Here is a 27,541-nt window from a genome sequence, read left to right on the forward strand (position 1 = left end):
GTCACTTCCGCTCAGTAGTGTAATGTTATGGTTTGTCAGTTAGCTTAGCAGCTAACAGCTAGCAGCTACCACTCCTCAAAAAGCTTTTAACGTTACAGGTACGGTTTAAGTTTTTGTTCTTAATATAATCTATAAGCAGCAGTTGGGCTGTTTGTTTGTGTTTAATCTCCTTTAATGCACTTTCAGTGTCTCGTTGTACAGAATATCTGATTTTATTATCAGGTTTCTGTAACATGTCGGTCACAAGAAGAATGAATTCCTCTGACGTCATTTCTAATATCTTTAGTTTGGTTTTAACCACCAGCCGGTCTCTGTGGACCGTCTGTCTGTCTCTCTCTGACCTGTCTCTCTGTCTGTCTGTTTAACTCTCTGTCTCTTTCACCTGTCTCTGTCTAACTCTTTCTGACCTGTCTGTCTGTCTAACTCTTTCTGACCTGTCTCTCTCTCTGTCTGTTAAACTCTCTTTCTCTCCCCCTGTCTCTGTCTCTCCCTCTCTGTCTGTCTAACTCTCTGACCTGTCTCTCTGTCTGTCTGTTTAACTCTCTGTGTCTCTTTCACCTGTCTCTGTCTAACTCTTTCTGACCTGTCTGTCTGTCTAACTCTTTCTGACCTGTCTCTCTGTCTGTCTGTTTAACTCTCTGTGTCTCTTTCACCTGTCTCTGTCTAACTCTTTCTGACCTGTCTGTCTGTCTAACTCTTTCTGACCTGTCTCTCTCTCTGTCTGTTTAACTCTCTTTCTCTCCCCCTGTCTCTGTCTCTCCCTCTCTGTCTGTCTAACTCTCTGACCTGTCTCTCTGTCTGTCTGTTTAACTCTCTGTGTCTCTTTCACCTGTCTCTGTCTCTCCCTCTCTGACCTGTCTGTCTGTCTAACTCTTTCTGACCTGTCTCTCTCTCTGTCTGTTAAACTCTCTTTCTCTCCCCCTGTCTCTGTCTCTCCCTCTCTGTCTGTCTAACTCTCGGACCTGTCTCTCTGTCTGTCTGTCTAACTCTCTCTGACCTGTCTCTCTCTCACCTCTGTCTCTGTCTGTCTGTCATTCTGTGTTTTCTCCCAGCAGGTTTCCTTCATGGCGGCTGACCACACGGAGCCAGAGGTGCCGGAGGATGCGGTCGGCAGGCGGGTGTCCTGCGGCGGGGAGCGGGCCACGGTGCGGTATGTGGGTCCGGTCCCACCCACAGCAGGTCAGAACCAGACTGTCGAATCCGGATTTCACATCACTCTGTCCAGGTCTGGGTTTAAGTTCCCAAGATCTCCAGACATGCTTAGAGTCTGTCAGCAAAACCTCCTAAAATGGAGTTTGACCTGAAGTCCAGATCCAAATGTCCTTAAAAGCGCCTTCTAAGAGCATCGTTTTGCGTCAAGTTGTTGAACTGTTCAGAATCAAAGAATAAGCATTTTCATATTTATTGAATTAAAAGTTCTGAAAAACGTGCCGGAACTTTTAAGTCACATAATCCAACATGCTGACAGTCTGTTGTGCGTCGAGGTGTGTGGGTCGGTGTGGAGTGGGACGACCCAGACAGAGGCAAACACGACGGCAGCCACGAAGGAGTCCAGTATTTTACATGCAGGTGAATCTCAGCAGCTCAGAAGAAGGAAAACAGTTTCATTTCACCTCAACTGTCACAATATCAGAGTTAAAAAAATACATTTGATAGATTTAGTTATTAGAATTCAGATCAACGGCAATAAAACTTTTTGTGGTTTCTCTCTCAGACACCCTAAGGGAGGCTCCTTTGTCCGTCCAGGGAAGGTGACCTTCGGTGTGGACTACCTGACTGCGGTGCGGCAGGTTTACGAGATCGAAGTGGAGAAGGTGCTGAGCGAGGAGATCTCGTTCGCCAACAGAAAGATGCAGTGGCCCTGCATTAAGGAACGCAGGTCCGGAGAGAATGTGTGTGGTGCTCTGTCAGCGCTCACCCGGTTCATTTCACCGCCCGTGTTTTTTTTCTTTTGTGTCTCTAGTTTAGAGAGTCTTCCATCGGTACTGCTGAGCCGCTGTGAGGTCAACGGCCCCGGAGACGACGGAGAAATCAGGAAAACAACGCCCAGTATCCTAACAGCCAACGGTGGTCCTGAGCTTCACTAACGTCGATGTGGCTGCAGGTTGACCCTGTTTCAGATGATCCTGCTCCAGTCGTGTCCCTGACAGATGAAAAGAAGACAATCTGAGTAAAATCAGGTTAATTACTTGATACATTCGTCCTGTGATGGAAAAACTTGAACCCATCAGTTCACAATCATTCTGTCACATGGAAGCTGTTTGTCCAGTCAGGTTGTGCTTGTTGACGCCTTAACAGCAGCGATCAGATGTGAAGTGGTTGGACCTCAGTGGGACGCTCCTGATGTGCTGGGAGCACGTGGCCGCCATCACCAGGCAGCTGGACAGTCTGGAGGGGCTGCAGCTCAGGTACACAGTCATCTGTGTGTGTGTGTGTGTGTGTGTGTGTGTGTGTGTGTGTGTGTGTGTGTGTGTGTGTGTGTGTATCTCATCCTGTTGTTTGTTTGTTTTTTTTTTTCAGCCACAACAGGTTGTGTTTGACCTCTGACCCTGCAGCTCTCTGTCAGGCATTCTGCAGCCTCAAAGTCCTCGTTCTGAACAGCTGTGACCTCACCTGGCCACAGGTACACAACTCTGCATCACACCACACAACAGCTTCCAAGAATTTCTAATATACTATGAATTAATTTATATTTCTTTGATTTTCAGTAATTCTGTTCAAATAGGAAATATGATACACATCATCATACAATAGAAATAAAATTAGTAATGTTTACATTCCCTCGTTATTAATTTCCTTATTTTGTTTTAAATTGTATAATAAATTGTATAAATATAGTTATATAAGCCCAAACCAATATAAAGAATCCAACAATTTTATGAGTTACTTAGTAGCTGTATTTATCTGTATACCCTGATGTTTCTCACTGTTACTCATCCTGTGGTGGTCTCTGATGATCTCTGATGGTCTCTGATGTTCCCTGATGGTCCCTGATGGTCTCTGATGTTCCCTGATGGTCCCTGATGGTCCCTGATGGTCTCTGGTGGTCTCTGATGTTCCCTGATGGTCTCTGATGTTCCCTGATGGTCCCTGATGGTCCCTGATGGTCTCTGGTGGTCTCTGATGTTCCCTGATGGTCCCTGGTGGTCCCTGGTGGTCTCTGATGGTCCCTGGTGGTCCCTAATGTTCCCTGATGGTCCCTGATGTTCCCTGGTGGTCCCTGGTGGTCCCTGATGTTCCCTGATCGTCCCTGATGGTCTCTGGTGGTCTCTGGTGGTCTCTGATGTTCCCTGATGGTCTCTGATGTTCCCTGATGGTCTCTGGTGGTCCCTGATGGTCTCTGATGGTCCCTGATGTTCCCTGGTGGTCCCTGGTGGTCCCTGATGGTCCCTGGTGGTCCCTGGTGGTCCCTGGTGGTCTCTGGTCAGATCCTGGAGTGCGCCCCCATGTGGCCACAGCTGGAGGATCTGTGTGTGGAGGAAAACAACATCTCAGAGCTGCAGAGGTAACTGCTGTCTGCCTCACCTGGATTTTGAGTCCTCTGTGCTGTGATCCTGAGCCTCAGTCCAGTATCTCTGATGTGTTTGTCCCTTTAAAGGCCAGACGGAGTTCTGCAGTCGGTGAAGAGTCTCAGTCTGTCCCGTAACGCTGTAGTCCAGGACAGCGTGCTCAGTTTATCTGGTCTGCCGAGGTAAACCTAAAACAGCCGATGGTTTGATGAAGCTTCTGCTCTTCAACAACACACATTAAAAAAGTTCAAATCCACTTTTAACAAGAAATACATTTTCACTTGATATGTTCGTGCAGCTGTTTCACAGTAAAAGGCCTGCAGCTGCAGAAAACTGGGTAAAAACTGGAGGCTTTTATTTTGATGAAACCTCAGAACGTTTTACTGAAAAGACTTTGTTGTGAATCCAGTAGAAAGACTGAAGTCTGACACTTTGTCTTCTTCATGGACGCTTTAATGTGTTGACTGTTTTTGGTTCCAGACTAGAGCAACTGAATTTGTCCAACGTCGGACTGTCTGTGATTCACTTTGATGACGCTGCTCCTGGTAAGGTCACATGTCCCTGATGGGATATTAATAATAATAATGATAAATAGTCAGGTCTACAGCTGTGATTAAAGCACAGAACTTTAACTGATCATGTTAAAACTATTTGCAGGATCTCAAACCTCCATGTTTCCTTCACTGAAGAAGCTCAATCTGGATGATAACAGCATCTCTGAGGTGAGTGTACTCATCGAGTCAGCCAATCAGAGGACAGGAACAGATCCTGGCTACTGATTGGCTGTCTCCTCCCTCTCTCAGTGGTCTGTGGTGGATGAGCTAGCCAAACTTCCCAGTTTAGTTCAGTTCTCTTGTCGTGGGAATCGACTGGTGAGCAGCGACGGAAACCCCAAAACAGCCAATCAGATCCTGATCGCCAAACTGGGTCAGCTGGTCCTCCTCAATGGGTCCCAGGTGAGTGCGTGTCTGTGTGTTTGTGTGTTTCTATCTGTGTTTGCCGCAGCTGACCTGTTGCCATGGTTTCCATCAGATACACCGAGATGACAGGAAGGGGGCGGAGCTGGACTATATCAAGATGTTTGGAGAGGAGTGGCTGAAGGCAGGGGGGCGGAGTCAGCCCAGCACTCATTTCACCTATCAGCACCCTCGTTACCAGACTCTGATTGACAGTAAGTCCACGGCCCTGGACCAGGTTCAGACCGTCCAACAGGCTCAGATCCAGATTTTTCCTGTTCCATAACTCCCTTTAACTGAGTGATCTTCCCTTCTTTTCAGAGTATGGAGCTCCAGAGGAAGGAGAGCTGAAGAAGCCAGAGCCATTCGCTCTGAAAAATCAGCTGCTGAGTGAGTCCATGTCTTCTGCAGTCTGCTCTCTGATTGGCTCGTACCCCATGTTACCTGTCCTGATCCTGGCCTCTCCTCCACAGAGATCACATTCGTGTGTCCGGACGCCGCCGATCGGAAGCCGGTCGAGAAGAAGCTTCCAGGTAGGACGTGCCGAAAGTGACTCTATGGTGACAGACGGTGAGTGAAACGTGTCGTTCTGTCCTGCAGCCTCCATGACAGTCCAGAAGGTGAAGGGACTCCTCTACAGGCTACTGAAGGTTCCTGCAGCAGAACTGAAGCTCAGCTACACCAGCCTCAAGGTAACACCAGGACCAGGACCAGTTCATACAACAGGAAGTCATTTAGCAAAACCTCTCTGGTTAGCATGTTAGTCCCACCGGTCTTCACCTCCGTCTGTGGTCCCTCTGGTCCACAGTGGATCAGTCCCAGCCTTCACTGGTGTGGAGAACCCTCCGAGCTGCTAGAAGGTCCAGTGGACTCAGACCTGGTTTTATTTTCATTAACATCATGTTAGCCTACTTCCTGTCACCAACATTATAGCTAGCTGGCTAAAAGCCAGTACAGTGCTAACATGCTAACAAGCTAATGGGAAGAGATAGTGGTTGTCTCTTGTGTGACTTCATTTAGTTGATCTTCTTTAGTGGAGGATTCGTTCTCCTGGTCCTGCTGGTCTGCAGCAACATCTCGTGGTGGAGATGAGAACTTTAAACAGTATTCTTGATCAGTCTGGTCCCTGTTGATGATCCTGCTTTCTTTCCAGATGGTGGGAACAGAGTTCGAGCTCGACAGCGACCTGAAGACGCTCCAGTTTTACTCCATAGAGGACGGAGACCAGGTTCTGGTCCGCTGGTCCTGACCCAGACCGGGGTCTGTTGGATGGATCCAGCAGAGTCCCTGTTGGACACTTTGACTTTATTGTTTCCCCTGGGGAAATACTTTTTCACAGCACCGTCTCCATTTAATGTCCATTGTCAACAAGAAAACACAAAAACACAACAAGAACAAAAGCGCACATTGGACACACAATAAAAGACGAAGAAAATTGAGGCCTTTTGTACAAGCAGCACCTCAGTGCTCTGTATCTGAATCCCCTCAGACCTCATCCACACCTGAACCACAAACCTGGGAGGACTCTCAGCTGGTCTCACCACAGACTCACGCTGGGAGCTGCAGTGTCTGGATCTGGATCTGGATCTGGTTCTGGTTCAGTCAGAGGACTCTCAGATCTTCGACTGCTCGAGAATTTAAATTGTCTCTGACAAACAGGCTTTATTTTTGACCTTTGACTTTGTTTTGACTGTCAATGTATAAAAACAAGAACAGCAATAAATAATCAGTAATGTCTGACGTTTATCAGAAGCGGCTCGTCCAACAGAACCTCCTCCAGTGGACTGGTGGATCAGAACCAGGACTAGAAACACAGCAGACTGTTTGATTTAAAGGGTTTAATGAGGCTGTTAATGTTCCCTCTGATGGGCAACCATGATGCACACAGACACACACCAGTGAGCAAGACTGCACAACACAACAACAAACCACACAGCTGGAGTTGTTCACAGCACCTGGAGTCTATGAAAGAAGAATCAACACAACATTTAACTTGTTCACCATTAATTCATAAAATTTGTTGTGCGATCCTCCCTGATGGGTTTAACAAAAACAACAAAAACAAAACCAACCTGCTGTTCACGTCAGCTGTCGTTAAATCACCTTTAGATTATTTCACTGTTTACACAGAATAAATGAAGATACAACCAGCAAATATTTGAACATGAGAATTATGAATAAATCAGATTTTCGGGGGGAAAGTTGTCCAGTACTGAAATCTGTAGCTGGGAAACAGGAAGTGCATCACAAGATTTCATCAGCAGTGTTGGACTTCCATCTGGGAGAGTTTCAAACGATGCATTTTTATTTACATTTTTCAGAAAAACTTTCCAGTTCTTTCATATAAAATTATGTTTCTATGACACAGCCAGGTACCAGAGCGACAACACAACAGACACACACAACGACTCCAGATGCAACCTGCACAGATATCATCGTCATCAGGTAGATTTCAGGTTAACATCAGCACCAGTTTAAAAAAGTCATGTAATTATTTACAAGGTCGTAGAAAAATACATCGAGTTTTAACAGAATAAATGTCAAATATTAAAAATGTTTGACTGCAGAGCTGCTTCCAAAACGCTGAACGTACATGTCAGTTTTAAGGAAGAAAAAATATTCAGAAAAATATTTTCTACTCTAATTTTATCATATATGATTCTAAAGAACGGAATATTTTTGGACTGGGAAAGAAAAAAGTTCAGCTTGATTTCTCGTAGTTTTATGTCATCCTCTCATCACAAATTTAACAAAAAGAAAATAATTTTTCTGTCAACAACATGTAGAACATCAGGTCTTCTGCTTATTGAGTTTCAGAAAAACTAGAATTATATCTGATTAAACAGCATCTTCAGGAAATCATTATGAGTCTTACATTAAATATTCTGTAAACAAGAAGTTCATCATTTGGTACCTTTCAGATCATCATCGTCAAAGTTTATTTCATTCACCTGTTTCACCTGAAATTCCTGTTTTTGTGTCCGATTGGAATGAAACTGAACAAACAGATGAAGCACAAAAAGACCAAAAACCAAAATGGAAACAGGAAGAAGTGTGACGTCATAAATACAGCCAGGTGTGAACACCAAAACCAATTTAAGAGCCATTAATTCAAGTAAGACGAGTATAAAATCAAAATTCAGTAAAATGGTGGCTCTTTTTTCTCACAGGTTCCTCTCCACACATTGGCCAGTGGCGGCGGCGGCGTCCGGGCAGCGGCAGGTGAAGCCGCCGAGTCGCGGCAGGCACAGGTGAGAACAGCCACCATTGTTGGAGCAGTAGTTATAAACTGACGGGGAAGAGCAGAGGATGATGGGAAATCATAAATACCAAGTTCACTGATCCGCCAACTTTTAGAGTTCATGAAGGAGAATAAACAAAGTTCCTATTAAAAACATAAATCACCATTTTCAGACAGTTTGTTTTCAAAGTGATCGATTCATCCTCAGAACAATCGATGTTTTTCCTGGTTCAACTTATCACACGTGAAATATGTTAAATATGTATCAATTAACTGTTAATTAATCTATAAATAATTATTAAGATTGAACTCTTCCTGTGACCTGATGAAGGATTCACTGATTAACTTCCATGTTGTAAATCCATCGTGCTCTTTTTTATCCCAGCAGCATAACAAATAAAGACGTATGAGCTGAACCAGCAGGGGGCGTCACACAGCAATGCTGGTCTGAAGGATTCTGGGCTCTGAGCCAGATGTGAGTCCACAGCTGGTTTCACTGAGTCCCAGAGTTCCCACGCTTATATCTTCCACCTACTATACGAGTCTGGAACGAATCACCATCTGTGTTCGGCCGGCGCTCCGACAGCTCTTCACACCCTGAACTACAAACTGCAGCTCACATGCAGCCATCGAACCTTCACCGTTAAAACAGCAGGAGACAGGATTTTAACTCCGCCCCTTTAGCCCGTCATCCACCTCCCGCTCTTCTACTGTCACTTCTTTCTGTCCAAACTTCGTCTCACTCAGATTCAGAACAAATAAAAACGTCTACTAAAATGCAGAACTCGTTTATCTCCTTCCTCATTCCCTTGACCCCGTTCCTAAATCACCTCTTCGTCTGATTGGACGGACTGAAAAGGGTCGTACCTTGCGGACACTGCGTGGTCGTCGTTGTGATGCCGTACAGCCGGGAGCGTTTCTGTGGCAGGAACTCATCCGTCTCCATCTTGGAGTGGCTGTCCACGGCGATGACGGCCTCCCTGTCAAAGAAACCACGGATAAATCAGCGGACCAATCAGACGAGCGATCAGTTAATAAATCTGAATCTCTCCAGACTCATGAAACTTTCAGAGTCATAAACATTTTTCTAAAATTCAGGAGGCGCCATGTCGTCATCGTTCCCACATGATGACAGTTTGGAGGGAAACTTCCTCTCCCTGCTTCAGTCTTTACCTCCTCCAGTCGGTGTAGTAGAGCCTCCTACCAAAGGAGACCAGAGCGAACGGATACTGGATCCCTTCGACGATCGGCCTTCTCAGCCGCCGGTGAGGATCCAAACACTCGACCTTACGAGTTCCTGTAGAAACGACAGGAAGGAAACCATCAAGGACTCAGACCGACAGAATCTGAAGCTGCTGTTGGTCATTTCTCTGACCTGCGTCGGCCCAACACAGCTGCTGGCTTTCAGGGTCAAAGGTCAGACCGTTGGGGAGCCCCAGGTCATCTTTGACCAGAACCGTTCGATCCGTCCCGTCCATGTTGGACATCTCAATCTTGGGCCCGTCTCTGTCCCAGTCTGCCCAGTACAGCCGCCTGAAACCAGTCACAGTTAATCTGCCGAAGTTCAACAGATGTTCAACCACCAGCGAAGAACCCGGTCAGCTGATCGGCGCTCACCCGTACGCTGCGTCGGTGACGATGGGTCGAGGGTTGACCAAGTCGGTGTCAAACAGGACGCGGCGCTGGCTGCCATCCAGCTGGGAGACCTCCACCGTGTCCCGCATGGAGTCGGTCCAGAAGAGGAGACGGGACACGTGATCAACGGCGAGACCTTCAGGACTCTGCAGCTCTGAAGAAGGAAGAGGGATGTGGCGCCACCTGGAGGTTAGTCCTTCTGCGTTTCATTTGAATTGTATTATTATGCTGACAGTTTCATGTGTCAGATGAAGCTCGTTCACAGGAAGTCCCCCCCCCAGAGGAACCGGAGGAACCGAGCCCAGATGGACGGGTCCACTCTCACCACAGAACAGTTTGTGTTTTCATTGTGGTCCAGTGTGACCTCCTGTCGTACCTTCGGTGACGACGGGGACAACGTCTCCTCCGCTCAGACTGGCCCTGCTGATGGACGGCCCCGTGATGTCCGTCCAGTACACCGTCTTCTCCACGCAGTCGTAGGCCACGGCGATCACCACACGGTCCTGAGAGGAAACACAAGGCCGAGACAGATGGTCTCATTCATCTGGAGACACTTTGAAAGAGTCTTTTTGTCTGAAGCGCTAACGGACTTCATGAAAGAGACATAAAGACATATTTGCTGCAGAACAAACGGACGACTGTCTGGAGTGACTCCATGACTCTTGGTGTTCCTCGAGTCACCGTGCTCCATTTGGCTCATGGCTGTCACTTTAATTTGAAATTCATACATTCAGGAAATGTTCTATCAGTGATGACCTGCTCACTTTTTATTGTGTTATAGACATTTTAAGATAAAATATTTCTCTGCTGCTCTGTCAGGAAACTGAGCCGAGCTCTAAAAACGGAGCGCTAGCGAGCAGGTAGCCTCATTTAGCCTAGCTTAGCACAAGCTAGCCTAGAAAATGAAGTTGACGTTTTGGCTCTTTAGCCTGTTTTCTTTGCAGTAAAATTTCATCGCTGAGCGAGCAGTGTAGTATCTTGTGTGTTTGGATGAATTGTCTGACGTTCATGTTCCCCGGAGGATGAACCCCGCTGAAGCCTCACCGGGACGTGCAGCAGCGGTTTGGCCTCCTCCTTCTTTATGCTGTATCCATCCAGAGGAACGTGCTCGATTCTCCCGCTCTGAGCAAACAGCAGGTGTGTTCCTGGAGCGATGGCCCGAACATCGGGCCGCGGGGTCGGGCCCACTGGAGGCGGAGTCACCGCCTGGTTGATACCTGAGTGGGAGCACAGTGATTGGTTAGTGACAGTTGGGTCAGCTTCACCTTGTTGGTAGAGGACTGAGCGGACTCACACAGCGGCGCGTTGCCTGGGCCGGTTCTGGTGTTGGGGACCTCCTGACCGTTGGCGTCCACGCACCAGCACTGTCCGATGCTGGTGTGGCACTGCGTCGGCTCAAAGGCGCCGTGTTCATCACACTGGGGGACGAAAAGGGAGGCCGAGGTCTGGGCGCTCTCCCTCAGACGCTCGCATGGCGTCTTCTCCCGCGCTGAGGACACAAGGTCAGGGTCATGAGGTGCTGGTTTGTGCCGTACGGTGGCCTGATTAGGACATTTCATGTTTATGTTATTTAGCTGTTAGAAGGGAAACATGAAGACGCAGCAGAGCAAACACAAACTGTTGTTATTTATTAGTTTCCATTCCCTCCATTCCACTAGATGAAAAGATAATCGTATTGAAGTCTATGGGAAAATAAGTTATTGGCTCACATTTTCCTGATTTTCAGTTTAAAGTCTATTTTTCATGATGTGACTGGAATCTGTTTGGACTTTAGCTGCCGACAAAGTAAACGAGCAGAAAGAAAAATCAGTGACTCAAAGTAATCCTGACCGGCTGAACTTCAGGAGGACGTGCACGTGGCAGCTGCAGATAAACAGACTGAAGGCTGTTTGTGCCTGTCGGACCACCACGCAGCCACAACAATCAGCCACAGTCTGGCAGACGGAGTCCTCTCCGCAATCAGCAACAACACAAAGCCCAAGACAGCCGGGGGTGCAAAAGGAAGCACAACAAGAAGCAACAACAAGTTTGTACAGAGGACAGAAAATGATGCCTTTCAGGGCCGAGGGGCTCATAAAAGGATGAAAATATGACAAAACTCTGGAGCGAAGCTGTAATTAACGCTCAGCTGCTGACACCTGGAATCAGCCTCCACGCCAAACCGCCAACCACAACAACAACAACAACTACAACAACAACAGGCAGAAAGAGACTCTGGACTGGGTGAAGAGAACAAACTTTTTTCCGTGCGTTGTAATAACCAACTTAATATTGTTTTGTTTCAATAATGCTAGAAAATATTTCTGATGTTTTTTCCTTTTTTGATTTCATAATAAAATAGTTTGATTGTTTGTAAAAGAAAAATAAATGACAGATTATTGTTTTTTATTCTCTTGATTCTTTATTCTTTCTTATTTCTTTGGGCTGGATATCTTTGTGTGAGCCAGACGGCTGTCGGCCTTCAGTTCAGGGAGAGTGAACGCAGCTTCGCTCAGCTTTTGTTGAGTCTGAGGCTGATGTGTTTATATTTCAGAAACAGGAAGTCAGCACAGCTCGTCTCGGGTCTGAAACCTACCTGAGGACGCGGGTCTGCACTGGAACCCGTCACCATGGAAACCAGGATGACACTGACAGAAGAAGGAGCCCGGCGTGTTGGAGCAGAAGGCGTCGCGGTGACACAGATCTTGATGACACTCGTCCACGTCTGAAGACAAAGTCAAAGACAAGACAGCATCTTTTTGAGAACAGTTTGTTCATTTAGTGTCACTGGTTGGAAACATGAGGCCCTTTTTTATGAGACTCTGTTCTTTGCCTCCACAGCTGCAGGGGATCATTAGATCAGTCTGACTGTATATACAGCTGCCCCCCCCCAGAATATACAAGAACTGAGCTGCACAGCTGTCAGGCTGGACTCTGCATTTCCTGTCCAGGTGGAAGCATTTCCTGTCCCTGGGGCCGCAAAGAACGGACTGAACTGGTTCAGGCCTGAGTCTCTGCTGTCGTATGATCTCCCTGTTTCCTTCATGTTTCCTTCATGTTTCCTTCATGTTTCCTTCATGTTTCCTTCATGTTTCCTCCCTGTTTCCTTCATGTTTCCTCCCTGTTTCCTCCCTGTTTCCTTCATGTTTCCTCCCTGTTTCCTTCATGTTTCCTTCATGTTTCCTTCATGTTTCCTCCCTGTTTCCTTCATGTTTCCTCCCTGTTTCCTCCCTGTTTCCTTCATGTTTCCTTCATGTTTCCTCCCTGTTTCCTTCATGTTTCCTTCATGTTTCCTCCCTGTCTCCTTCATGTTTCCTCCCTGTTTCCTCCCTGTTTCCTTCATGTTTCCTTCATGTTTCCTCCCTGTTTCCTTCATGTTTCCTTCATGTTTCCTCCCTGTTTCCTTCATGTTTCCTTCATGTTTCCTTCATGTTTCCTCCCTGTTTCCTTCATGTTTCCTTCATGTTTCCTCCCTGTTTCCTTCATGTTTCCTCCCTGTTTCCTTCATGTTTCCTTCATGTTTCCTTCCTGTTTCCTTCATGTCTTCCAGTCTGTTCTGCTCTTCAGTGTAATTTGTCTGAACAGTAGATTAATTAAAAATGTCCCTTTAATTCATTTACACAGAAATAAAAGTCACATGATCACAACGCTTTGTTTCACTGGAGGAAGATTTTGTCTTTCCAGAAATCTGTTTGATATTTTTGAGTTTATAATTTATGGCAGAATAAATTATTCTCGCTTCAATTGTTGATTTAATCAGAGGATGCTGAAACAAGCTGACCTGAAAATGCTTTAAAATGAAATTCACAAACAGAACAAACACCAACAACAGCAGCCTCAGGCACCTGAACTCACCCCGACACACCCGGCCGTCCCCCACAAAGCCTGGCAGGCAGGAGCAGTCGAAGGCCGAGCCGCCGCTGTAGCTGCACCGGGCTCGTTCAGGGATGTCACAGTCGTGACTTCCTCTCTGGCAGTGATCCACCGGACGGTTCTCCTCTGAGGGAACCAGAAAGAAAGAGATTCTCAGATAAGCTTTTAGTTAAGTTTGATCAGTTCGACATAAAGTTCCTAAATTTCTGAAGAGAAACATCAGCAGGTGTTTGTCGATGTTCTCCAACCTCCTCAGAGAGGCTGATAGGTCATGTGATCATTTAATCCTCCGATGACATCAGCAGCAGCTAATGCTAGTGTTAGCTACGGAGAAATATCAAAACATTCATAGAATTAATTCAAAAGTCGTTTCAAAACTTTGAACTCTTTCCTGCTTCAGTAGAAAGCTAGCGGCTAGCTGGTTAGCATGTTAGCTTCAGCGGAAGAAAAGAGCTAAGTGTTAGCATGACCTCTGGAGACAGATGTTGGTTTGATTTAGTGACCCAACAACCAGCTCCTGGTCCACCTGAGTCGTTGGAAATGTTTCCTCAGTCAGGACTTGGACAGAGAACGACATCACGTGTCGGAGTCTCATTCAGTCCAACACAAACTTTATTGTTTGTGTCTCATGGCGGCTTCTAGAGTTTCTGTGCAACAGGGGACTCACACAGGAAGCACACACTCCACCCTCACAGCTGTCAACACACACACACACACACACACACATTACAACATACCAATGCAGGTCCTTCCATCGCCGGCGAACATGAAGCCGATCAGACACTCACAGCGGAAACTTCCTGGCAGATTGGTGCACTCTGCGTTGGATCCACAGACTCCGGGAGACTCCCGGCACTCGTCAACATCTGCAGAGAACAACAGATTATTTATCCTGATGATGGTGGAGGCTCAGTAGCTGGTTAGTGAGTTTGTGTTACCATGGCAGTAGCGTCCATCTCCAGTGAACCCAGCAGCACACTGGCAGGTGAACTGGAGGGCGTCACCTGGTCTGCACACGGCGTTGATGTCGCAGCCGTGGCGGCCGGTGAAACACGGATTCTCCTCTGGAAGAGTGCCTGGATGACAAAAACATAGGAAAACAGACCAGGAAGCAGGGGGCGGATTAGGGGTGGGGCTACTGTGACTGACGGACTGCACCAACAGATTAACCATAACCCTTCTGTGACCTTGGTGCTAACTGTCGAGGTGCAACAATTAATCACCAACTGATTTATCAGTCAAAAGAACTGGCAGCTTTCCAGACAAATTTGGAATTAACAATGTTGGATTCTGTCACTCTTTTCATCAATCCATGAATTCGACTTTAAGATGAATTAATAATGAAGGTGATAATTAGCTCCACTCCAGTCAATCAGCTGCCTTCACACAGGAGGCCATGGAGGCGGGGTCTTCCTGTTCCCATCATGCAGCAGAACGGTGGAGCTCCATGTTTGAGGTCGGGCCCTCACAGGAAACACGACCCAGATGTTCCACTTTCTGCCAGCAGCCTCCAGCCGAGTCCTGTTTGTTTGTGTAGCTTCCCTTCAACAGCCCCACCTGCTCTCTTAAAAAAGGGCCATCCTGATGCTGCCTCCCCTGACAGGCTCCCTGCTGTGGACAGGAGGTTGGTATCTCTGTGACCCTTCCTCTGACCTTTACCCCCTGCCAACGCTCTGCCGGCCTGAGCAGCCTGCAGCTGAGGAAATACAGCCGCTACCAACAGATGACTGTTTGTCTTCTTTTGATGCTGCGCTGCGAACGCCGCTGCTGCCGCCACACTGAAGGAGGATGACTTCAGGGAACAAACCGTCCTGACAGACGACTTTAAACCATCAACCTGAAGATGTGACAACTTCTGTCCAAAGGTCTGAAGGCTGATCAGAGCTGAATAGAATCCCATTTCTACCTAAAACTAACGGTAATTTTCATTCTTGATATAATCTGATACATTTTATGCAGCTTTATTGTGAAAGGGTCAGTGTCAGGAAGACAGGAAATAGAAAGGGTCAATAAGGTTTCTTTAACTGAATCAGGTTTTAGTTCCTCTCTTTAGAGCCTTTTGAACTCACTGTGGACGGAGCCGATCCTGTTGCTCATGGCATAGCGGATCAGCTGGTTGCCGTTGTCAAACATCACGAAGATCTGGTCCACGCTGAGCTGCTGGGTGGATGGTGCCGCCATGGTGGCCTCGTCATGTGGGCAGCTCTGGAAGGTGACGGTCTGACGCCACTGGTAGCTTCTGGTCTCCACAGTGCCGTCCGGGGAGTTGATGGTGTAGTCGCGGTTGGAAGACGAAGTGATCACTGGAAGGACAGGAAGAGAAAAACAAGTGAACATCTCATCTCCCTCCTTCCTACATCGTAAGTCTTGGTTGTGCTTACAGTTCTTGTTGTTCTGGTAGATCTCTTTGTACGGGTTGATCTGGACGGAGGAGCCCAGAGGGATTTCAGGTAGACGTCCGTCCAACTCCGTGCTCACCACCAGGTGGTCATGTTCATCAATTCCTTTAAACTGCTGTGTGATGCTCAGACGCTCATTTCCAGGCTGGAAGATCACCTCCGCCTGACGGGAAAACACCCCACCTGCACAGAAATGGGAGGGAACATCAGCAGAACTTCAGATGTCCACATAACTCTAGACGTCTCTGGTTGGACTTTAGGATGAACATCAACTGGTTCTACGTTAGCCTAGCCAGCTACAGATGCTAATGATATTAAAGCTGATGGATTGTAATCAGACAACATTCAGACAACAACACTTGACACTCACCCATGAGACTGAAGCCATTCTGGTAGCCCGGCTGCTGCAGGGCAAAGGCCCAGCCGATGATGCCCCCCAGGGAGGACAGCGGCTGCAGGGAGGGGCCCACACTTTTGGGGATGTTACTGATGGCCACGTAGGCCCGTCCGTCATTGGCCACCACATATGAATGCAGGTCGTTGTTCCTGAGCTCAATGGGAGAAGGCGAGTTCCCGACAAACACTCGACCGTTCACCTTCCCGCTCATCCTCTGAGGTTTCCCTGGAACACAGTGAAGAACACAAGTTCAGCCGTTCCACCTCAACATCAGAGACCGGTCCGTCAGAGTCCACAGCTGTTTGAGGTTTGAGCATTTTAAAGAACAATAAAAATGTTTCTGACCTTCTGCGACGCAGTCCTTCCCGTTGCCGTAGAAACCGGGCCGACAGTGGCAGCAGTACCCATTGCTGTAATCTCGGCAGTCAGCAAAGGCGGAGCATTTGTGCCTGTTGTGGGCGCACGTCTCCAAATTATACGCAAAGACTGAAAAGATGTAGAGACGACAATCAGATTCAGTTTCAGTGGAACTTTAGAAGTTCTGAGCAGAAACAGTTACCGTTCACATCCAGGTCTTCGTCTTCATCCACCACAACAATCTGAGGGTGCTGAGGCTGGGAACGTGGTGGTACTGGTTGGACCGGATCAGGGTTGGTGTATCTTGGTTGCACTGGATCAGGAACTGGGTACTCCGGCTGGACTGGAGTGTATCTGGGCTCGCTGGGTTCAGGGACGGTGAATTTTGGCTGCAGAGGCTCTGACTGGGGGGATTCGGTCTCAGGTTGGTCAGGGTAACTTGGTGCAACTGTTTCAGGGCTGGTGTATGTTGGTGTGACAGTCTCCGAGTCCGGGTATTCCCAGCCAAACTGATCTGGTTCGTCGGTCTCTGGTTCGGGATCCACAAGCGTGATGGTCTCTGGCTCCGGATAAGCCGGCTCAGACTCAGCGGGAGTCTCGGTTGGAAGCTCCTGTTGGTCGACCGTTGCTGCTTCAGTTGTCATCGTCATCTCTGTTTCATAAATTGAGAGGTCCACTTCCTGTTGCTCATCAGGTTGCCTTGGCAACATGGTGACAGGCGGTGAAGTGGTCACCAGAGGTTCAGTTGGACCTTCGGCGTCATCAGGAATGTCCGTGGCCATTCCAGGTGTGATGCCAACAAAGAAGGAAGAGGCACCAATCTCATAAACCCAAACTCCTCGTCGTCCACTGTTAGTCTTTCTGGTTGGACGAAGGAAGGAAAATAAATTATTTATCTTCTTTACCGGGATGACTGAGTTAAATGTCAACGCACATTTGATTATTTTTGTACTTTTCAAAAGATGCAAAGACAGAAAAGAGTTCATAGAAGTTGAACAGCAACTTCACGATGCAACAAAACAATCTGAGACTGTTTCCTCCAATAAACTGCAGAAGACTCTCTGAACCTGAACCTGGCTTCTCCTTCAATCTATCTACTGACCATCAGGGGCGACTCCTGTGACTGTGAAAAGAAGTCAGATCGTATAAAAACAAGATGGCTGACAAAAAAGAAACAGCAGCTCACGGCTGATTGGTTAAAGCATTCTTTTTTGTCTTTGGTTGTAAAACAACGAAGATTCATCGTAAAAACTTTTTGCGTATCTTCTGAGGCACAAAAGCAGATTCTTACTCAGTGAGTTCACTGATGGAGGTTTCATTTTCAGTGGTTTTGAAGTATGTTCCCTGTTTGCTGCTCCAGAACCAGCTTGACACCAGCCCCTGGTTGAAGCCCGCCTCCAGGAGCGTAGTCTGGCCCTCAACTGACGTGGACAGGAACTGGACTCCACCTCGAGGGTAGAGGAGGATGGCGCAGGAGGACGACGCCGTGGAAACCACCACCAGCTGGAAGGTGTTTCTCTGGAAGGACAGAGATGTTGTTGAGCGGCTCCTGGAATCTGAAAACTGTCTTTGTGTCCACCAGCTTTGATAAATTTGTAGAAAAATATAAAATATTTGACTCTGTTTTTGAGGAAATGTCTGATAAAGTTCACTGATTTGGTTTTTGGTTCGTGGTCCAGTGCCACCATGTCCGACCAACATGTCCCACCTTCACCTCCAGTCCGTCCCCTCGTCCGGATGTCCCATGGGCAGCCATGTTGACCCAGGTGACCACGAAGGCGCTGTGGGGCTTCAGGCTGTCATCTCTGGGAAAAGCTTGTCTGATGTGCTCGCCGGCTCTCCTCAGGACGTCCGGGCTGCTGTCCTCCCTGAAGAAGACCTTCCCGCGGCCGTCACTGTTGTCCAGGTCACCCAGCAGGGCGGATATCATTTTGAACCCGGCAGGCATCTTCCCCAGGTAGGCCTCCTCCTCCGGGGGGGCGTCCAACGCCACGAAGCCATTGGTGTTGATCTGGAACAGGAAGGAGATGTTGGCTCGTTAATGACAGATCAGACGATCGATGAATCAGGATTCAACAGTTTGATTCTTATTATCAGGAATAATCTGTTCATTCTGAAAATTAGAAATACAAGCTGAAGTTGTTCATGATAGTTCTGATTTCACTGAAATCTGAACTTCCTGATGAGTTCCTGACATTTTTTTCAATAATCAGGTGTAAAGAGAAGATGGTGGCTTTTCTTTTAATGGCAGAACTGAACTTCTGACTGAAGAAGAAGAAGGAGGAGGGACGTGATTGGTTGATCGGAGCTGGATTTGTGGCGTGACTGGAGGTCAGCTGGCCTCGCTTTGTCAGCACACAAGAATTCAGCACAACAGCTTCCCTTTGACTTTAACCCCGTTCAGCCAAACCGCCTCCGACTGAATGCCTCAGCTCCAGTTTGAGGTCAGAGCGCCGTCGACCCGACAGTTTGGGCTCCGTCAGAGGTGAAGGCCGAACATTTAGACAAAACAGGCTCAGTTTGTGTCTCGATAAGGTTTCTTTCAGGGAACATGGCACGACTTTAACTTCTGTTTCCTAAAACAAAAAGACTTTTACAAACTCCAAACATTCAATTCAAATATTACGTCTGCAACGAACAATGATCTGAATTTGTGTTTGAGCAGTTTGCTGATGATTTAATGAACTTCTGCTAAATATCACAGAACACAAGAACCTTTATGGAAGAAGATGATATTGACACACAGACATTGTGTTTTCTCATCAAACCAGGTCCAGACCCTGGTCCTGGTCCTGGTCCTGGTCCTGGTCCAGTCCTGGACTGCTCTGGGTTTCTCACCTGATGGTCAGTTGTGTTCAAGCGAGCTGACGAAGGCTGCACTTAGAGAACCTTCAGGCTCTTTGAGCAAATGACACCGTTAGCGACGTGTTCGTGGCGGCTAGGTAATGATACCTGTGGTGGGGGGCGGGGCCATGTCCTGTCAATCACAGTGATGGAAGAGGCCGTAGTCATCACCAGTTTAAACATGTTGTGTTTCTACAGCTGAGGCTGAATATAAACACTGTAACTTACAGCAGCATGTGGTTAATTTCCCAACATGCTTTGCTGATCACAGACTAGTGCTCCCCCTTAGCAGCAGACAGGCTCCATGCTGCTCCTGTTATCATCTCCTGAGGGATTATGGGACCTTGTTTCCCAGAATGCCACATTCTCAGCAGGATAATGTTTGACTGTGAGGCCTCTGAGGTCGCACAACAACCGACACACAAACGCTTTGAGAGTTTGGAGGAAAAACGGCTCGACATTCTGAAATATTTCTTTAAGTTCGATGTTTTGATGAGTTCTCCCATTTAGGGGGCGGGGCTACTGTGTGAGTGACAGACTGTACCACCCAATCAGGACAGAACAAACAGCAGTTTGGCTCCTCCTTCTCCAGATATATATTTTTTTCTGCTTTCACAAAATGACGATGTTTGACAGACAAAAAAACGGTCCGACTGTAAACAAGAAATCCGAGAGGTCAAAGGTCAGAGTGAGACGAGCAAGGCGAGGAAGTGCTGTTTCCTGCTTCAGTGACTCTGTAAAGCCTGGAGTGACCAAGGGTCAAAGGTCGAGACGGAGCAGACAGCAGATCTTCATCTGTCCACCCATCATCATCAACCTGCTCAATGCTGCATCTGATTGGCAGCCAAACCTTTCCCAAGATGCATTGCAGCTCAGTAATGAAAATAATGCAGCGGCTCAAACTTTCAACTTTTTAAAACAAAAGAACCAACAACACGAAGTGTGTGGTGCGTTTAAGAACATTTTTTCTTCACTGCTGACGACGACAGACAAAAGAAACGTCATTAAATAAAGTGAACTAAAGTTCGACTGTTAGTTTGTCACAGTCGAGGAGGAAACAAGTCTGTCAAAATAAAAGTATGTGTTTCCTTTCAATAAAGGAAACTGTAAAAGAACGTGTTGTTCATTGATGAGCAGCAGGTGGCGCTGACGGTCCAGTCGCTGCCAATAAACCACAAAAGAATAACGTTGGCGCCTTGGATGAAATCGCTCAGGCGGACCCAGTTTGGTAACACGTGCTGTCCTCGACCTGCAGCTCTGAAATCACATGTAGTCCTCCGTGGAAACGTCCCAGGACGCCGCTGACATCACACATGTGCGACCCCTGAGATCATCATAATCAGTGTGAGAACGTCGGAGGGAGGAAACAATCTGAGCGCTGCCATCTGGTTTCACAGGACAGATGTTTTATGTCTATACATTCCAGATGTGCCCACTCTGCGGGGACACACCGCTTCCTGTCAGAGATCAGCGCCGTGCGTCCAGAAGAACCACAGAGGAAGAGCCGGAGCGGCTGGAGGACTGACTGTCTGATAATTACCCCAACAGGATGTCGGTCACTGTGGCGGGGGTTGGGTCCCCCGTTTCACAGTAACCAATTAGAGTTTCACACTCTGACACCAACAGCTGCCTGAAGTTTTACTCTGAAAATCCCCGTTGAGGAGAAAATTCAGTGCATTTTATAAAAGCAAATAAAGAAGAGAAACAACAAGCAACAAGCATAAATACAAAAACAGTAAGATACATTTCAGAGCCAGACTCATGTGATTCTGTCTGATCAGTTCAGACTGAATGTTTCCTTCTCCAAAGAAAAGTTCCTCTCATGTGTTTGGGTCGTTTGTGTCTTTATCTGATCAGGAGTTCTGCTCAGTAATGATGAAAAATCAGCTGAGCCAGTTTTTCCTTCAGGACACAACAAAATGTACAGAAGCGAGAAAGTTCGGACTGAACAGACCGTCGTCTCAAACTACGACCGGACTGAGACGCTGCTCTGTGTGGACCCAGCTGATGGTTCTGTCGGTCGAACAGGATCAGGACCTGTTCCTGGACTTTACAGCCCAGACAGGAACTACGCTCCAGAGACGTTCCCAGTTTAAAGGTTATCATCTGCCACCTGAACGACAGCTCTTCAACTTCATTCGTCTTTTTAGCACTTCAGCTGATGAACTCTGTTTAGGATCAATATTTCAGATGATTCTCTTTGACATCTCGTGTAAATTTCATTATTTGTCACAGAAATGAATGGATCGTATTTCAGGGGCTGCTGCTTCAGGCTCCCTGAGGATGAACCACTTTGGTTCAGATTCTTTAAGATCTGAAGAAAAAAAAAACTGAATCAAACTGAAAATAGGAGTTTCAGTTTATACTCCAATCAGGATTAGCTGTCACATGACCCAGGAATGCATTGTGTGTGTGTGTGTGTGTGTGTGTGTGTGTGTTGAGGCGTTGGAATGTGAGTCAATTAAAAGCCAACAGATAAGCCTTTTATCAGCCGACACACACACACACACCAAAGGACAAATAAAACAATCAGTAGCATCTGAACTTCAGCTGTCAACAAACAGACACACAAAGAGACACAAAGAGATTGTGTTGAGATGCTGATTAGATCAATCTGATCGCTCACTTCATCACCTCAACATTCAGCAGGTTCTTAAAGGGGCAGTACGTAAATACCTGCCAATTAAAACAGTGGCACAGTGGGATCATGGGAGTTGTAGTTTTCTCAGCAGCCAAACTGACTGAAACCCTTCAGGTTTCTATTCACAGCTCAAAAATCACAGAAAAGGAGAGAAAACATTGAAAACGGTGTTCTTATCCTTTCCTCATCCAGAATAAATAATAAAACACCTTCAGCTCTGATTTACACATTTTATTAGTTTTACTCTAAAACTCAGTCTGAGTTAAGCTCTTTGTTCAGTTTAAGTTAACTGATGGTTCATCCTCTGGAGGTTTCACTCACATGAACTTTGTTCTCAGAGTCCCCGAAGAAGAACAGTGATGCGTTCAGGGTCAGCTCGGCGGTGGAGTCGGAGCCGGGCTGCAGGGACCGGTCCCCGGCTTCTTCCCCGAACTGGAACAGCTCCTCCAGCTCCACAGTCCGGACCGGCACGCCCAGACTCAGCAGGCTGCAGACCCAGAACCAGGACCCGAACCCGGGACTCATCTCCACAGACTCGGACAGACCAGCGGTGATCCCGGTGAAGGAGGCCGGTCAGGAGGCGAGCAAAGCGGCGACTGAAGGAGGAGGAGCGGGGTGGAAGGATGGAGGGGCCGGGGGGGCACCACACCCCCAGGGGGGGTAAAACAGCCAGGAGACTTCCGGTGTTCTTCAACAATAAAACCCCTCCAGTCTGATCAGAACAAAACCAACAAAGAACCGAACAAACGGCCAACAGCAGAATCCACCATATTAAGCTGATGATTTCATTATGAACGAGTCTGAAAAGTCCAGAATGAACTACAAGAAATATTCATTCTTCATTAACGGGAAAACTGCGCTTTATTTTCTAATCTGGCCATGTGATGACTTCCTGTTTCTATTTTTATTTCAACTCCTGACAGCATCCTTTAAAGGGTGCTTTTATTTTGGCACGAAATGCAGACCGGAAGTCTTAAAGTGTGTGTGTGGCTGTATTGATTAGGACGTCAGTTTCAGATGTGACGTCATCTCCACCTAGTGGCCTCACAGTAACTGCGCATCCTCACCTCCTTTCCTTACCACCTCTCCTTCCTCCTCGTCTCCTCTCCTCTTTATCATAAAATTAGATTCTGCTGTTTGTGACATAATGAATTCATTCATTCATTTTTTTTCTCTCTGTCACCAACTCATGTTTTTATTCACTTCATTCATTTGTTCATTTCATCCTTCGATTCTTCACCACAGTAATACTAATACAACTACTACAGCTACTACAACTACTACAACTATTACTACAACTACTACAGCTACTATGAATGATGATAATAACTGTACTCAACATTTAATTTAACTGAAGCTCCACTGATCAACATTCACCTGATTCTGGAGACCAGCATCAGTCCAATGTGTGTGTGAGTGTGTGTGTCTCTGTGTGACTCTGTGTGTGTCTGTGTGTGTGTGTCTCTCTGTGTGACTGTGTGTGTGTGTGTGTGTGTGTGTGAGAGACTCTGTGTGTGACTCTCTGTGTGACTCTGTGTGACTCTGTGTGTGCGTCTGTGTGTGTGTGTGTGTGTGTGTGTGTGTGTGAGAGACTCTGTGTGTGTCTCTGTGTGACTCTGTGTGTGTCTGTGTGTGTGTGTGTGTGTGTGTGTGTGTGTGTGTGAGAGACTCTGTGTGTGTCTCTGTGTGTCTCTCTGTGTGACTGTGTGTGTGTGTGTGTGTGACTCTGTGTGTGTGTCTGTGTGTGTGTGTGTGTGTGTGTGTGAGAGACTCTGTGTGTGACTCTCTGTGTGACTCTGTGTGACTCTGTGTGTGCGTCTGTGTGACCGTGTGTGTGTGTGTGTGTGTGTGTGAGAGACTCTGTGTGTGACTCTGTGTGTGTCTCTGTGTGTCTCTGTGTGACTCTGTGTGTGACTCTGTGTGTGTCTCTGTGTGTCTCTGTGTGTGACTCTGTGTGTGTCTCTCTCTCCTTCCTCTCCTCTCTGCAGCGTCGCTCTTCCTGCTCAGCCAATCTCCTGCTGAGGAGTGAGGTCATGTGAGCGACTGCAGCCAATCACACTCCAGCAGGCACCGGCAGAAAGAGGGGAGGAGCCTCACCTCCTCCTCCTCCTCCTCTCCTCCGCTCTGATGGATGTGAAGGATCCGTCTAACGAGCTCAGACACGTTTCTTCTTCTTCTTCGGTGGTGGAGCGTTGAGCCCCCCCTCCCCCCTCTGCTGCGACCACCAGGCGGATGAATGGGGAGGCGATGGAGGGAAACCCGGCTCAGGAGCAGCAGCACGCCGGTAACGGCTCCCACCTCCCTCCCCCTCCCACCATCACACCGGCCGTCCCCCCCTCGGTGAAGCTGGGCCTGACGGTGGCCTACACCATCTTCTACTCGCTGCTCTTCGCCTTCATCTACGCTCAGCTGTGGCTGGTGCTGCGATACCGACACAAACGCTTCAGCTACCAGACGGCCTTCCTGTTCCTGTGTCTGCTGTGGGCCGCCCTCCGAGCGCTGCTCTTCTCCTTCTACTTCAGAGACTGTGTCACCGCCAACGCTCTCCACCCCTTCGCTTTCTGGCTGCTCTACTGCTTCCCTGTCTGCCTGCAGTTCTTCACCCTGAGCCTCATGAACCTCTACTGTGCCCAGGTGGGGGGACCATGTTGACCTTTAGACCTTTAGACCTGAAGACCTGAAGACCATGTTGACCTTTAGACCTTTAGACCATGTTGACCTTTAGACCTTTAGACCTTCAGACCTTCAGACCATGTTGACCTTTAGACCTTTAGACCTGAAGACCTGAAGACCATGTTGACCTTTAGACCTTTAGACCTTCAGACCTTCAGATCTGAAGACCATGTTGACCTTTAGACCTTCAGACCTTCAGACCTGAAGACCATGTTGACCTTTAGACCTTCAGACCTTCAGACCATGTTGACCTTTAGACCTTCAGACCTGAAGACCATGTTGACTTTTAGACCTGGAAAAGTATTCCTGATCCTACTTTTTTCTCTGGCAGGTTTACTTTAAGGCAAAGTCCAAGTACTCACCTGCCCTGCTGAAGTTCAGGTAACCTTCACTGGTTCTGCTCAAACAGAGTCTTTGTGTCTCCAGCTGGTCTTCGGGGTCGTAGTTTCAGAGAATCCAGACCTGGTCTGCTCTCCCTCTTCCAGACTCCCTCTGTACCTGGTCTTCCTGTGCGTCAGTCTGCTCTTCCTGGTGGTGAACCTGGTCTGCGCCTTGCTGGTGAAGATGACCACGGCCGACGTGAAGACCATCGTCCTGGTGAGGGTCACCATAAACGACAGTCTGTTCGTCCTCTGCGCGGTCTCGCTGTCCGTCTGCCTCTACAAGGTCGCCAAGATGTCGGTGGCCAACATTTACCTGGAGTCAAAGGTAGGGTTGGGAGCACCTTGCTGTCATTCTGTGGTCACGGGTCTGAGGGCTTCAGGTATTTCCTGTTTTTTAGGGGACGTCGGCGTGTCAGGTGACCCTGATCGGCGTCATGGTGGTGCTGCTGTATGCGTCTCGGGCCTGCTACAACCTGGTGGTGCTCGCCCTCGCCGACATCGAGACCATCAACTCCTTTGACTACGACTGGTACAATGTCTCAGACCAGGTGGGGGCCAGATTGGGATTAGGGATTTAAACTAAACACCTCTTTTTGTCCTTGACCTTTGACCTGCGACCCGTTTCCAGGCGGACTTGCGGTCGTCATTGGGCGACGCCGGTTACGTCGTGTTCGGGGTGATTCTGTTCGTCTGGGAGCTGCTGCCCACCTCGCTGGTCGTCTTCTTCTTCAGGGTCCGACGGCCACCTCAGGACAGGGTGAGTCCTCCAGGCATGACCTCTGACCTGTGAAAATCTGGGCTCATGGCAGACTGTCTCTAAACCTGAACCTGAACTCTGGTCTGCAGATCCTTAAACCTTCATTCTATCTGCTGACCATCAGGACGTGGCTCCACTGTTTGTAGTCAGAAGTCAGACAGTTGAAGTCTATGGGAAAATGTCCCTCCTCCTCCTCAGTAAACGTTTTCCTGATGAGTTTCCTTTTTTTTTTTTTTGGTTCTCATTCTCGATTATTATTTTGTGAAGCATCCTGAAAATCAATAATCTCGTGAATTAAACTAAACAATTGGTTTCAGCCTTTATTTCCTGCAGCTTCTCTCCTGATAGAACTTTAATCAACAGTATTTGATGATTTGTCTTCAGAGCACTGCTGGGTTACCGAACCACATCCTTTCCTCCAGGGGATATTTCTTTGACAACCCTCGTCGCTATGACAGCGACGATGACCTGGCGTGGAGCATCCCTCCCCAGAATGCATCAGCGAGGTGCGGACATGATAACTGTTTCCACAACTCCACAGTTTATTGGTATTTTTCAAAACAGCCGTCAACGTTTTTATATTCAAGAATAGAAGCAATCAGAATGTAACTGTGAATCTACAGCCAGCAGTTTAGCTCAGCTTAGCTTAGCTTAGCTTAGCTTAGCTTAGCTCAGCTCAGCACAAAGATGGCTGAAATAGTTTCAACTGGTAGGTTTTCCTTCTGGATGTGAAAGAAAAGCTGACAGATTCTGGTCTCTCTCAGTCTTTCTTCTGACTGCTACGAGTGGGGCAGCCGCCACAGCAGTTTCACCGTGAACACCAACAGTGATGAACAACGCCTGACCGCCACCATCACCACCGCCGCCACCACCATCACCGGAGAGATCCATCCCTACCCATGAGTCCTCTCTGCACTTTGACACTGACCTGCTATCGTGTTTTTTTTCTCGCTGATTTGCTGAATTTAGGGAAGCAGGTCAGGCCTCCTGCACAGCGCCGCCCGCTCAGTCTGGATCCAGAACTGCGACGATCCAAAGAACTGAAGTTGATGTGAATCAGGATCTGCATTTAAAATAAAAAGAGACAGACAGTCTTCAACAGCAGGAAGTTTAGACAGCATCAAATGTCCTGTGAGGACACGATGTACGACGGGGACGTGATGGACAACAGAAACGTTTCCATGGCGACGCTGTGCAGGAGGCCATTTTTTTTAGAACCACAGAAGTAAACGATGTTGTGATGAATGTTTCTTTATCATTTGGGGAATATTTCAGTCCGCAAAGAAATCAGATTATTTATTCAGTTTAAATGAATATTCCTGTTCGCTCCAGATGAGACTGTGACGTTTAGGTTTGACACGTTTCATTTTTTAGACTCTAGTTTGGGAATTTTAAATTCTCTCAAACTCAACAGTCAAACTGTTTATCTCCTGAAAAACGCTTGAAAAACTCCTTGAGACAGTTTCTGAGGTTCTTGATTGTGAGAGACAAAACTAAACACAACAAACCTTCTTGTCTTCAAGTCATTTAATCCTGAACTGAGTCTGAATTTTAAATAAACTGGAATTTTTGAAATGGGAAATAATTTTATTGAACAATATTATTTTAAAAAGTCCTGATGAATTAAAAATGTCCATAATTATGTAAAAAGTAAAAGTAGATGACAAAAATGTTTTGACTTACTTTTAAATGATCATGTGCTCTTAAATTTTTAGTTCTTAAAGAATTTCTCTAATTTAAACGCGCTGTTTATTACTTTGTGTACATACTGCCATCGTTTTCTGAAAAATAACTGCTGCAGGCGTACGACTTTAATCAATCAGTCTCCTAATGTGAAGACTCAGCTCATCCGTTCTGGTTCAGACTGTTCGTGTGTCTGCAGCGACCTGAAACTTTA

General features: G+C 47.3%; 3 protein-coding genes across 3 annotated transcripts; 2 read left to right on the forward strand and 1 right to left on the reverse strand.

The window, feature by feature from the left end:
* The first annotated feature begins 19 nt into the window (after window positions 1-19).
* tbce (tubulin folding cofactor E) lies at window positions 20-6,205 on the forward strand. The gene is made up of 17 exons (XM_029527738.1): window positions 20-98; window positions 1,056-1,179; window positions 1,485-1,569; window positions 1,715-1,879; window positions 1,964-2,049; window positions 2,309-2,408; window positions 2,521-2,623; window positions 3,429-3,505; window positions 3,599-3,691; window positions 3,990-4,054; window positions 4,167-4,231; window positions 4,313-4,465; window positions 4,542-4,680; window positions 4,787-4,855; window positions 4,939-4,998; window positions 5,066-5,157; window positions 5,619-6,205. Exons 2-17 carry the CDS (start codon window positions 1,065-1,067, stop codon window positions 5,712-5,714), a joined length of 1,563 nt encoding a protein of 520 aa, XP_029383598.1. The 5' UTR covers window positions 20-98; window positions 1,056-1,064; the 3' UTR covers window positions 5,715-6,205.
* Window positions 6,206-6,294: 89 nt separating this feature from the next.
* On the reverse strand, window positions 6,295-22,438 carry LOC115052356 (nidogen-1-like). Its single transcript, XM_029516463.1, has 20 exons — window positions 22,153-22,438; window positions 18,055-18,357; window positions 17,638-17,864; window positions 16,549-17,207; window positions 16,335-16,475; window positions 15,963-16,214; window positions 15,575-15,775; window positions 15,263-15,496; window positions 14,132-14,269; window positions 13,931-14,059; window positions 13,176-13,319; window positions 11,917-12,045; window positions 10,636-10,830; window positions 10,386-10,558; window positions 9,718-9,844; window positions 9,324-9,495; window positions 9,082-9,239; window positions 8,880-9,003; window positions 8,574-8,686; window positions 6,295-7,754 (listed from the first exon to the last, which is right to left on the reverse strand). Exons 1-20 carry the CDS (start codon window positions 22,354-22,356, stop codon window positions 7,630-7,632), a joined length of 3,948 nt encoding a protein of 1,315 aa, XP_029372323.1. The 5' UTR covers window positions 22,357-22,438; the 3' UTR covers window positions 6,295-7,629.
* Window positions 22,439-24,063: 1,625 nt separating this feature from the next.
* On the forward strand, window positions 24,064-26,547 carry gpr137bb (G protein-coupled receptor 137Bb). The gene is made up of 7 exons (XM_029498585.1): window positions 24,064-24,465; window positions 24,836-24,885; window positions 24,990-25,242; window positions 25,286-25,435; window positions 25,516-25,644; window positions 26,029-26,150; window positions 26,409-26,547. The coding sequence occupies exons 1-7, from the start codon at window positions 24,064-24,066 to the stop codon at window positions 26,545-26,547; spliced, it is 1,245 nt and encodes a 414-aa protein (XP_029354445.1).
* Window positions 26,548-27,541: the final 994 nt, after the last annotated feature.

This window comes from Echeneis naucrates, chromosome 1, assembly GCF_900963305.1.
Source record: "Echeneis naucrates chromosome 1, fEcheNa1.1, whole genome shotgun sequence".
Taxonomy (NCBI): domain Eukaryota; kingdom Metazoa; phylum Chordata; class Actinopteri; order Carangiformes; family Echeneidae; genus Echeneis; species Echeneis naucrates.